Source organism: Bombus pascuorum, chromosome 7 (genome assembly GCF_905332965.1).
Source record: "Bombus pascuorum chromosome 7, iyBomPasc1.1, whole genome shotgun sequence".
Taxonomy (NCBI): Eukaryota; Metazoa; Arthropoda; class Insecta; order Hymenoptera; family Apidae; genus Bombus; species Bombus pascuorum.
This window is the reverse complement of record NC_083494.1, coordinates 14,416,925-14,429,861: the sequence shown is the minus strand read 5'-3', so window position 1 is coordinate 14,429,861 and position 12,937 is coordinate 14,416,925. Positions and strand designations below refer to the sequence as shown.

General features: G+C 27.4%; 3 protein-coding genes and 1 long non-coding RNA gene across 4 annotated transcripts; 3 read left to right on the top strand and 1 right to left on the bottom strand.

The window, feature by feature from the left end:
- The first annotated feature begins 875 nt into the window (after nt 1-875).
- LOC132909333 (uncharacterized) lies at nt 876-1,767 on the top strand. Its single transcript, XR_009658515.1, has 2 exons — nt 876-1,268; nt 1,563-1,767. It is a non-coding gene; the product is annotated as an uncharacterized LOC132909333 (long non-coding RNA).
- A 258-nt stretch (nt 1,768-2,025) lies between these two features.
- LOC132909306 (thiamine transporter 1-like) lies at nt 2,026-6,033 on the bottom strand. Its single transcript, XM_060964071.1, has 7 exons — nt 5,888-6,033; nt 5,335-5,574; nt 4,761-5,145; nt 4,064-4,462; nt 3,760-3,952; nt 3,541-3,679; nt 2,026-2,296 (listed from the first exon to the last, which is right to left on the bottom strand). Exons 2-7 carry the CDS (start codon nt 5,455-5,457, stop codon nt 2,156-2,158), a joined length of 1,380 nt encoding a protein of 459 aa, XP_060820054.1. The 5' UTR covers nt 5,458-5,574; nt 5,888-6,033; the 3' UTR covers nt 2,026-2,155.
- Nucleotides 6,034-6,105: 72 nt separating this feature from the next.
- LOC132909311 (transmembrane protein 43 homolog) lies at nt 6,106-8,410 on the top strand. The gene is made up of 6 exons (XM_060964079.1): nt 6,106-6,508; nt 6,659-6,844; nt 6,938-7,170; nt 7,239-7,539; nt 7,631-7,836; nt 7,904-8,410. The coding sequence occupies exons 1-6, from the start codon at nt 6,494-6,496 to the stop codon at nt 8,184-8,186; spliced, it is 1,224 nt and encodes a 407-aa protein (XP_060820062.1). The 5' UTR covers nt 6,106-6,493; the 3' UTR covers nt 8,187-8,410.
- Nucleotides 8,411-8,637: 227 nt separating this feature from the next.
- Nucleotides 8,638-12,740, top strand: LOC132909298 (regulator of nonsense transcripts 3A-like). The gene is made up of 6 exons (XM_060964058.1): nt 8,638-8,922; nt 9,384-9,798; nt 9,894-10,045; nt 11,222-11,891; nt 11,983-12,269; nt 12,370-12,740. Exons 1-6 carry the CDS (start codon nt 8,800-8,802, stop codon nt 12,583-12,585), a joined length of 1,863 nt encoding a protein of 620 aa, XP_060820041.1. The 5' UTR covers nt 8,638-8,799; the 3' UTR covers nt 12,586-12,740.
- The last annotated feature ends 197 nt before the right edge of the window (nt 12,741-12,937 follow it).

Genomic DNA, 12,937 nt, shown 5'->3' with positions numbered 1-12,937 from the left:
ATAAAAGTACATATATGATTCTTGTTATAACGGATGAAATATTTATAAATACAAGTACAGGTATAAAAAGACATATGTATATACAAAATCTTCAAGATTCTCCCTTTTTTTTACAAATACTAATTATTGATTTTTATATGCAGATATTACAAATTTGTTTGAAAGAAACTTCGTTATTAGATAAATTACACTCGCATATAAGCGATTGCAGCAATTACCCCTGTATGTTTTCAAAAATCATTGAAAACGAGTCGATGAAATCCGTTGTATCCATAATACGAAATGATACAATAGACGATGTCATCGGTAAGGAGTTCAAACAAAATATACAAGACTGTACGGTTTGGTGGAAATTATTCAAGCATTTCAATAAGAATGCAAGTGCTCGTCGTGAGTTAGGGAGATGCTTGTTTCAAACGTTTTCATTCGTAAGCAATGATTCGAACAATGGTGAAAAAAAAGAGCGATACGTTTATGAGAGAGAATGAAATAAATTAGATAAAAAGAATCTTCATTAAAACGCATTATTTTATGTTTATAGAAATGTAGAGAACCCGTTTTGGATAAAGTAAGATTACTCTTATTTAACACGAAAGAAAAATGAAGGTAATATTAGTGTGGATCACAGCATCAGAATAATTGAACATTGGAAGAGGAATATTAAAATCTTTTTGTAAAAAGATTGTTTGTTAAAAAATAAAACTTTAATATATTTCTCAAATATAACAATTATACATTCAGAACACTGTTTTTATAGGAATCCCTAATACTAATATCTTCTACATTTTAGGTAAAATTATATAATTCGTAGGTATTTGTGTCCCCTGTTGTACAAATTGATTTCGTAGCATCCTGGTTTCATAACACTTAATATATATTATTAAAAATATAATACTGTAGGCTACGTTTTATCGACACAGATGTATTATATCTATAATACATAATAGCGTTTTATTTAGGAACTTAATTGATATTAGTAAGATAAAAGATTAGTAAGATATTTAGAAAAGGAAGAAGTTAACATTAAATGTCGATAAATCGAAGGTTCTTCTTTCTGGAAAAGAAGGCGGTAAAAGAGAAAATGGGAATGGAAAGAAAAAAAATTGGAGCAGATAATACAATATCTTAAATATTTAGCATATATTTTTAGTAAAAACGAGAAAAATACAAAGCGGTTGAAAGGGTTGATAAGGAAAGATAATCTGGCATTAAGGCAAATCTGTGGAATTGGAGTTTATTTGACTTATTGGAAATAAATTTATTTGACAGTTTAGTAAAGAAATCTGGAGATGGGAGAGAAGAAATGAATTAAATAGAATATATAATAATTAAATATAATCGTTAAGAGAAAAAAGGAAAGAAACAGAAAAATATAAACGAGAGAGTATGCGATCATAGAAAAAGGGATGAGGATGTACAACTTCAAGAACAATTCTAGGTTTAATAGGATAATAAATTCTAGGATAATAAATAATAGGTTTAAGGATAATAAATTCTAGGTTTAACTAGATATAAGGATCTAATAACAAATGGAATACCAAAGTACTTACTTAGTTAATAAGGGGATTAAAGGAAGCCAAATTGATCGGTATCTAGGGCGAGATATGATAATTTAGAGGAAACAGAGATAGTATTAGGGAACTGATATGATGACAAACACAGAGTATGTATGATATGGGGAATGGGCGATCCGATATAACACTTTCTAAGGCTGTACAGTGGGATTGAAAAATGAAGTGTAAAAATTGAGGAGATTTTGAGCAATAAGGGCTCAAAAGAAGGAACAAAATGGCTAGGGATGTCGAATAGAGAAAGGAAGAAGAGGACAGAGATGTGCGAGTCAATTGCGGACAACGGTTAGAGCTGATGTTAGTGGAGTTAAAAGGGAAGACAAGCAAGCAGGAGAAAACAAGTGTAATAGGACAAGAAAGCAATAGTTTTACATTAGTTCGGCTTTAATTTTAATTTTATGTGAGCTAAACCAATCAAGTTCCTTTTCCAAAGCTATTGAACCGAAAAATAAAAGTTTATTTGATATCCTATCAACTATCCTTGATTACTATGTACATACCTAATATCACCATTTTCAAATGAATGTTTATTAATTCAATTTCTGAAAACTATACCAGTAACTAGAACCTACTCATTTTGGAGACTATTTCCCATTCTCAATTACTGTATTCTGTACCCATATTTTAAATCCAGTACCTTTTTTACAATGTCGTATAATGTTTAAAATGCCGATTATCATGTAAAGTATTGATATAGCGATATAATAACCACCATAAATAAAATACTGGAAAAAAAGTGCAATGTAAAACATTTCAATATCAATATCAATATCAATATCAATATGAATATCAGTATCAAATAGAAATCTAATCAACTAATAGAACTCATAAAAAGAGATAAAAAAAGTTATTTGTTTAGTTTGTTTATTCATTTTATGCTCTTATATCTTATTTAAAATAATAAAAAATTATTAAACGTTAGATGTCACAAATATGGATTTTTTATGTCTTATATCACTTTATCACATTCCTCGTATCTTTAATATATTTACATTAGGAAAGTTTCAATAAGTTAAAATTTTGCATAACTTGAAAATGAAAAGTAAAATAACCAATTCTACAGTTAATATGATAAAATATTATTATGTAATTGAAATACTAAGGTTTTAAATATATAAGTATTGTTTACTACTTGTAATAAATTGAACTGATATTGTAACAATATACATCCTTTCTATCTATAGTTATATATTATTAAAAAATTTTTACTTTCTAATAATTTCAGCTATACAAGTTATTTTTTCCAACGTTGAATGTACATTAAAACGTACAATCCTATTAATAATCGTGTACTAATTTAAAATCGTTATTACAATATAAAAGTACCATCGCAAATTGTTAATACCAAATATGTATCACACATGTCACACCACATCAAATGTCATAAATAAATCAAATTTAATTACTAAGTTATAGAATTTAAAATTACTAATAGGTGAAAAACCATTTTAAGTTAATATAATAACTAATTATTAATAAAATAAGTACACTAATGCCTGTTTAATTGTTACATTCTCGGATCTGACTTTTAAAATTATCTAAAAAGATAAGTACTGGAAATTATAGGCTACTATATTTTTCGAATTTGCTTGTTTCTTAAGCGGGACAGGAATTAATTGTAAGAAACATCGAGCGTAAGTGAAATACAATGTATCGCACGATCGTGCTTATTCATACAATTAAAGTTCGTTTCAGTACCATGTTCAATATCATTTTAGAACCTCACCAATTTGATTAGCATTATTTTTCTTAATTTTTAGTTCTAGGAATTTGTATGTATAAACCTACGACAGTTAAATAGGCGTTGCTATACTATATTATACAAACAAAATAGGCAATACCAGGTATATATTCATTCTCAATGTGAAATATCGATATAAATAATTTTTTAACCAATAGTTATTAAAATTTTTTCGACACATTTTTATGAGTTTTATTAGCTCTAATAGTATTTAAATAATAATCTTACCTGAGATCTCAGATTTAATTTTAAATTTCCATTTACTACTATAGCTGTTAATACACTTTGCAATAGTAGTGCAAAAAAAGTATTTATACCAAATATTAAACCATAACTATCTTCTGATATGCATTTTGCAACTTCAAAACTGTAAATTATACACATAAAATTAAAATATATGTGGCCTATTATTTTATTTGTAACAAATAATTTCATATGAAACTGAACCTTGCAACAGTAACCATTGTGTGATAAATGATTCCAAATACTATGTACATAGCATATAACAACCAAATACTGCAACTATATGAAGATACCACTAATAAAATACCTTCCACAAGTGACATAGATGATACTACTATGTCTCCAATTAAAGACCAATTAAATGGTATCTTCCCAATACAGAAAACAGTGATTGTACCTATTAATAAAAATAGATATATTGTATTACTATCGCAAATATTAATTTATATATATTATACTATGTTACTTTATCAATTAAGTTATACATTGTGCAAAATAACTTGTTCACCTATAATTGTATATAAAGCATCTACAGCTCCATTGTAAATTTTATCTCCAGGGACTACAGCAGTTTGCCACAATAATTGTATATAACTAATAACTTGCAAATATCCACAAGTTGAAAATGACCACCATATTGACCATTTTACAACATGACTATTCAAATATGCTTGTAAAAAATCTTTCCATAATAGAACATAAGCTTCTTTAACTTTATGTATCAGTGAAATATTAGAAAAAGAACACTCAGACTGTTCAGAACTGTGTGAAACTTGATTTATATCATTTTGTTGCAATACAATTGTTCCATTATGAGTTAAGAAATTATTTTTATTTTTTCTATGAAAGTAAATAGACTGGCCAACTGAAGGTATAAAGAATGCCCATATTGTTGCAAATGTAACAGCTGAAAGATGAAAATTATTTCATATGACGAATTGAATTTTTTAATAGAATATGTGTTATTGTAGAAATACAATAACCTACAATAAAATAAATCTCCTATAAATCAATCAAATTAATTACAATTCATTCCTCTTTTAAATTAAAAAATTTAATTTAAAAGCTTACAAATATAAAAGATCTTTTGCTATATACTAATATCTAAATTATTATTTAAAAAAAACATAACACACATTATTTTTATCTCACATTAATATGAAAATGATCATTTCTATTTCATATAAATGTACAAAAATAAGTACCTCCAACTGTAAGATAATTTAATTGATGATAATTTAATATATCAAAAGATACTGTTAATTGTGCAATAATACCAGCCATACAACGACCAACTAGAGCTGCTGCTTTTGTATGACTAGTTACTTCCTGATAATGTTTTCTGTCAACTTTGGCATAGATATATGTGTAATATGCTACTTCCGTGGATAAAAACAAGCCATAAAAGAATTCTAAAACTTGCATAGTTAAAACATCTTGTCCAAGTATTATTAAGAGAAATGTAATAGTTCCAGAAAGACCACATAAGATAATAATTGGCTTATATCGTACAAAGTCAGTTATTAAAAATACAATAATTAACGTTGCAAAATAGGAATATGTGGAAACAGGAAATATTTTCTGGTTTACCTGAAAAATAATGACAATCTTATAAAATTTTTTATTGCAAATGTATTATGTAACAACTGTTTAAAATAAAGAAAAAATTCAACAAAAAGAATACATATAAAATTCACAACATTCTCAAAATTATTAACTAACTTCTGTAGTTACAGTATTAATTATTAATATTAGTTATTATGTATATAGTTTATTTACTTGAACATCTGTAAAATTTTTCCATGGTCCTGTTAAATAATCAGTCACAAAAGATTCTGAAGGCCTAAACTCTTTAAAGCAACCAAATACACACAAAATACATGAAATTATTATCCACTTCATACTAATACCATACTTCTCTCTCCTGCTTTGTTCTGATTTGATTTCTTAAATTATATTGTGCAATATCCTTTCAACATCTTTTTATGTCATATGTCATTCATATTTCATTCAGAATATCTAAAAAACACATGTATTACCAATTTACAAAATTGATTTGATCATTCTATGTCATCACTCAAATCATGATTATTCTAACTTCACACTAGCTTTTCAAATATACATAATTTTGAACTTTCTATTTCACTGGCACTAAAACTTCCTTCTACATTTAATCAATTTCTAAGAATTATTTTCCTATGATGTTAATTTTGTTAATATTCAATATTGTTGCTTTAATATTGTTGCCAATAATATTACAATTATAACCAAATTTTATAAAATTTTAATCCTTTCTTATAATACCCAAATAAGCAATAATTTAAAAACTTACTGTCTACGTTGGATATTAATTTTGATTTTATTCATGTATTATAGTCACAAATAACTTTATTATTTAAAACGTCGTAGCATACAACTCACAACTTAAACGATACTGACAATCCTGACCGACGAATTACAATATATTATAACACTATACACTATACATTCACTAGCCCAAGAATGTAAGATCGAACACGATGAGGGCGCGACGATCTTATCCTTATCATACAATAAGAAGTTAAAGGAAGGGAAGATTTTATCGAATTAAGCTGGCATCAAGTGGCGTATATGTGTATACAACAAAATAAATTTTGATTAAATGCCATTAGAATTCTTCAAGCGCACGCACGTGATTTATGGTATCATCGAACAGTTACAACAAATGGATTTGTATGCAGTTACACGAATCCAAATGTAACATTGTACAATGCGTAAAATCCATTGAGCAATATTCACCAGTCTAATTTTGAACAGACCGATTCATACAAATGCACTTTGCATGTACGCACTTTGAACTAACACTCATCTGAAATTACATATAAAATGTTATTTTAGATGATTTAGTCACAATAAATAAGTCAGAAGTTCTTACAGCCATATAATGTAATCTGTTAAAATGTATCGTACAAATGTAAGCATAACAACCACTACTGCTTACTTTCTTTTAGTACTAACTTCTATTTTTAATTAATATAACATATATGATATTTTCATGCAGTATTTCATGTATTATATACTTCATGTCATCATAACATAATTTATAAAAAATTATCTTTTATAGCAAAATGGGCAACCCCAAAGGGCAAATACTGAACCCATTCATCAAAATCGAATAAATGGAGGAAGGCAACCTCCTTCTATAAATATTCCAATAACAGTTTCGGAACAATTTAGAGAATCATGGTTAACTGCTATTATTGGACTTATTATGTTTGCAACTGGCATGTGTCTTTTATTTTGGAATGAGGTTTGTGAATTGATTAAACAGAAAAGTTTGTATTTTAAAACTACATTTATTATATAGTTTACTATATAGTATACTATATCCATAATATTGTAGGGAAGAGCAGTGAAAGTAGCACATTCTTTAGATGAAGCTTTACATAATGTAGCAGTGCTTCCAAATACGATGAAATTATTACCTGAATATGAAGGACGTTTGATACATTTATCAGGTCCATTAAAGATATCAGAACCATTAACTGAACCTGATTATGGCGTGATTGTATCAAGTGTGAAACTGAAACGCAGAGTTCAGATGTACCAATGGGTTGAGATAGAAGAAGAAAGAAGGTATGTTATAAAACATGTTTCTTTCCATTATAAATAAATTTGTATAATTTATCATTTATGTAATTTAGCTTTGGAGGAGTAGCAGAAGAAGAAAAGCATTATTATTATACAACAGAATGGAAAGATAAACTTGTTGATTCAGATCATTTCTATATTAGAACTGGTCATCATAATCCAAAAGAAATGCCTATTAAAAGCCAAGTGCAGATTGCAGATGAAGTTAAGATTGGTGCATTTATTCTAGGAACTGAATTAAAAAAGAATTTTAATGATTTTGTAGAAGTTACCAGTGATGAAAGACCTGAAAGTAGAGATATTAAAATGCACTCAGGTTTATACTATCATAGCTCTAATTTATGGGAACCTGAGGTATACAATTATACTTTTGACTACTTATTCTATTATGAACTTATTATTTATTATGAACAATATACTAAATAATTGACCTATTCGTTTATAGGTAGGTGACATACGTATACAATTTTCCTACGCAGGAAAAGGAGGAGATATATATTCCATAGTTGGCATGTTGCAAAAAGGAACTATCGTGCCATATATTACAACACATGGAGAAGAAATTTTACTTCAACGAAAGCACAAAATATCAGTAGATCAGATGTTTCATTTAGAACATGTGCACAATTACTGGCGTACGTGGAGTATTAGGTAACATAATTTTCAATATTCCTCGAAATCTTAAAATTTATTGTTATAATATTTCTAATTATTTCAGAGGGCTTGGATGGTTAGTCCTATTTTTAGCAGCAACATGTTTAGCAAATATATTAAGGACAGTAATTCTAAATTCAACATTCTTATGTGGAATTATTGCAGTTGAATCTTTAACAATGTCTGTATCAATGTCTATTAGTTTACTAGTAATTGGTTTTGCTTGGGTTTGGTATCGACCAGTAATAGGTCTTTGCCTAGCATTAGCATCAATTTTACCATTTATTTATTCAACATTAACATCAGCATCTCAATCTCAAAACCGTGATAATTATAGAAGGCTATGAATTTTTATTAAATAATTAAATTTTACTTATGTAAATATATTAACATATATCCTCTTTTTTATTATACTCAATGTGCTTATTTTGTGTGATCTAACAAAAAAAGGTGTTATATCTAGTCTTACTAAATTTTATCAATTATATGATAAACTGTTATATTATAGAAATGTCATTAATAGTTACAAATATCTAAAATGTAGGCAATAAATTATTTTGTAAACATTAAATACCTTTGTATAATTTTATGCATTAGGTTATTTCAGTAATAACCTTTTCTTACCCTTAACTAAAAATCTTATAATGTGCAATATTATTCTGCGAAATTTTAAATATTATAATTTACAAGAAATAAATATCCGTTTTGATTTTATTCCCTAGATGTAAAATATATGTGCATTGAAAAATTCCCTAATGAATGGAAGTTTGTTTTTCCTCTATCCATCCAATAATATTTTTACGATTTAGTGAAACAAGATGGCCGCGAAAACTTTGTAAACGGAAGCGTTTAATTTGATGACTCGAAGAAAAATTACATGCTTTGAATATTATTTTTGATTAGAGTGTATCGGATTGACACAAAATAGACCCGATTTGCCAAGAAATTAAATAAATGTAGATGACAATGACTGAGGAAACACAACAATCTGAGACAACCGCACAAAATGAGGCACAAACTAGTTCTCCAGATGTTGGAAAAGTTAAAGATAGTAAAAAAGAAAAATGCCGACCTATGACTAAGGTATATTTGGTTAAAATGATGCTGAAAATTTACGAGCCTCCATAAAATACTTTTCAACCACGCAAATATGATATATTTAATGGAACAAAGATCGAAGTTAAACTTTCGATTTTTGAAACATTTATAACATAATTCTGTAAAAAAGATGCTATTTATTTGATACATCGCAGATAAAATACTCTCACAGATATAAAACAACAAATCGTACATTTTATATGACAGTAAATATAACATTATTATAGGAAATGAAAAAGACACAATTACATGTCATGTGACATTCTTTACTATCTTATTTTTTGAATAAAAAGTAAAAAATATTTAACTAATATGTTAATGATAACTCGTATAAATTTTTGTAATCATTATAAAAACCATAACATATTATATATTTTAATTCAACTTTAACCAATACATATATATATATATATATACATAATGAAAGAAATAAAATATATTTATAGGTAGTAATACGGAGATTACCTCCAACTATGACTCAAGAACAATTCCTAGAGCAAGTTTCTCCATTGCCAGAACATGATTATCTTTATTTTGTAAAAGCTGATATGTCTTTGGGACAATATGCTTTTTCCCGTGCATATATTAACTTTGTTGAGCAACAGGATATTTTTATGTTCAGAGAGAAATTTGATAATTATGTATTTGTCGACTCTAAAGGAACAGAATATCCAGCAGTAGTAGAATTTGCACCTTTCCAAAGGTTACCAAAGAAAAGAATAGGAAAAAAGAAAGATTTGAAATGTGGTACAATAGAGTCAGATCCATATTATATAAGTTTCTTAGAAAGTCTTAAAAATCAAGAAGCTGAATCTAATGTATCACAGCCAAAAACAGAGTACTCATATCAACCACCTGATAGTAAGTTATTTTTTAACAACTGACATACTAAAATATTACATACTCTTATATATGAAATGTATATTTATAAATTTATATTTGTTTTTTCGTTATAGATACACCAAAAAAAGTTACAACCACACCTCTCTTAGAATATGTGAAACAACGTAAGCAGGAGAAACAACGTCTCAGAGATGAAAAACGTGAAGAAAGACGACGAAGAGATCTAGAAAGGAGGCGGACAAAGGAAGATCCTATTATATCTAAGGTGACACTATATTTTATAATGTATTCATTTATTATTTTTGACTTACTAAATAGACTAATTTTAAATATGACAAATACAGTATAGAATAAAGGAATTATTAATCAGATATGTAATGGAAATTGCTTTTAGCAACATATTAAATTTAAATTTTAATTGTTATATTCTCTACTGTATTTGCTGATACTAATCTTTTCAACCTACAGTCTGCATGTAATATTGAAGATAATCAGACCAAGTATTCCTACCTTTGCACTTCCCCAATTGTCAAGTCAGAAGATATATTTTTTGATCATCCTACTGAAAATCTAAATATACCTCATGAATGTAAAGAAGAAATTTGCAGTAGTGGTACTGCAAATATGACACGAGCTAACAAAACTTTGTTAAATATACAACAACAATTTTACAGAAACGAGAATACAGAAGTATATATAAATTGCGTTAGAAGTATGCCTCATGTTAATGAACGTTGGCAATACACTAATAAACAACGAAAATTATTTTATATTTATGAAAAAAATTATAAAGAAAAAGATTCTAATTGCAGAAAAAATAATTACAACCACTGGAGTAACATTAAAAATAATCATATTTATAATAATACTAAATGCACATCTCATTATATTAATAATAAAAATTATTTTTCTGTCTTATCAAAATCTCAATTTACTAATTTACACAAAACTTGGAAAATGCAAATACCAATGGAGGTATCAAAGTCAAGAAGTTGTAGTGCTGTGTTTGACTATCATAAACTTTACCCTTTTAAAACAGCATTCCCAGCATATCGTAAAACTTCATGAAATAGGAACTGCATGTGGTTAGCAGGGAAATTCATGTTTTATGTATTTATTTATCGCATGTTAAAAAGTCATGAGGATTAAAGAACTATTCATCACACTTATGCGACCTAGTTCAATGCTATGTATTGTTTCTGTTTAATATTGTATTCTAAATTTATATACATTTATTAAGATGTAATTAATTTATTATTGTTTAATTTGTATACATTAAATTTTGTAAAAGAAACTGTTTTTAGAAAAAAATGTGAAAATTCTGTGTTACTTTATTATAATTTATTATTTCAATTATCATATGCCGAACTCCATTAAAATTTATTAATATTAAGATGAGTAAAAATGTTTTACTCAAAATAAATATTTAACTTTGTTGTAGGTATTGAAAAATCCAGATCTTGATAAAGAAATGTGTAAAGATAATAAAGAAAATAGGGAGGAAAAGGATAAACTTTCACCCAAAGATATAAAAAATCGTATTAAGAAAGAGGATAAATTACGTGACAAGGTACCGCGTGATCGAGATTCCAAATCAATAACAAAAGGATATAGGGAAAGAATTGAAGATAGAAATAAAGATAGAGATATAAAACATCAAAGACGACATGAAGATAAAAAGATATATGGAAGACGTGATGAAAGAGATGGTATAAAAGATGATAGAAGATTTGATGGAAAAGATGATAGAAAATATGATTTTAAAGAAGATACTAAAGATTCTAGGGAACGAAAGATTGAGGAAAAACGAGGTAAAAGTTACGAAAAAATGAGACAAGAAAAAAAAAGGCTTGCAGAAACCAAAAAACAGAATGTAGAATTTAGTGTTGATACAGAAAATAGTGCTAAATTAAGAAGTGAAGATGAAGAATTCCAGAAGAAAGAACCACCAGTTGATTTGTATGAAAATATTAAAGAAAATGACGAAGCTATGGGTGATAAGGAGGATGCTAAATATAATAAAGGAAAAGAGAAACAAGAAACTAACGAAAGAAAGGTTCTAATAGAAGATTCTGTGCGTGATTTTGGGACAACGGATCAGAAAAGGACAGGTAAAAATCCTATCATATTAGAATTAAATGAAATAGAAGATTCTAGTACATATGTCTTACTTGTAAAATACTAATACGTTATTACTTATAGAAACAGCTGTTGAAAGTAACAAAGACATTGAGAAATCAAAATCCAATGAAGATATTAATAAAGAAATTAATGAAGATGATGAATCTGAAGAAAAGAAGGATTCAAAAGTCACAAAAAGGCGGAGTTCACTTGAAAGTGGAGGGGAAGGTGGTACAGGAGATGGGAATTGTTTAAGGAGGCACAAGTCTTTAGATGGAGGAGATCAAAATAACTTACAAAAGACTGAAAATGAAGATAAAGAAAAAGATAAAAAGGATCCACGATTAGAACGTCGAATTAGAAACAAAGTGTGTATTTTTTCTTGCTTAAAATATTAAAAATGTTATTTAATTTTTATTTAACTTCAATTAATTATTTATAAAAATATTGTTTATTATAAAATAATAGGATCGTCCTACCATGGAGATCTATCGGCCTGGAATGGGAAAATTTAGCAAACAAAGATTAGAACGAGAAAAATCTAATACTAATGATGAGAGAGCATCGCTTTCGCAAAGTCCTACTCCAAACCCCAATTCTAATAATCTTTGTAAATCAGGAAAACCTGGGACTGAAGTGCGATCTATGACGTTTAAACGTAGTATTAGTCGTGATTTGGTATAACAATCGCTAAATGGAAATTTTTTCTTAACATCAGTGATATATATGTTGAAACTGTATTAACATATAAGGTTTTTACACTAGTCTTTCTCACGACATACAATATCACATAGTGTATCTTATTATACACAAATGCATAATAAAATACAGTGTTCCACTTACTGGAAAATCCATGTAGCTGCAGATGTATAAAACTTTCCACATTAAGTAATTTGATATATATAGTGCATTATTTTCTGTTTAATTCTTTTGTTGTGATATATATATATATTATACTATTATCATTAATCATCTAAGTGTTGCATCAAATGTTCATAATTTTCATTAAAATAAATTTTTCTATAATAATATTTTA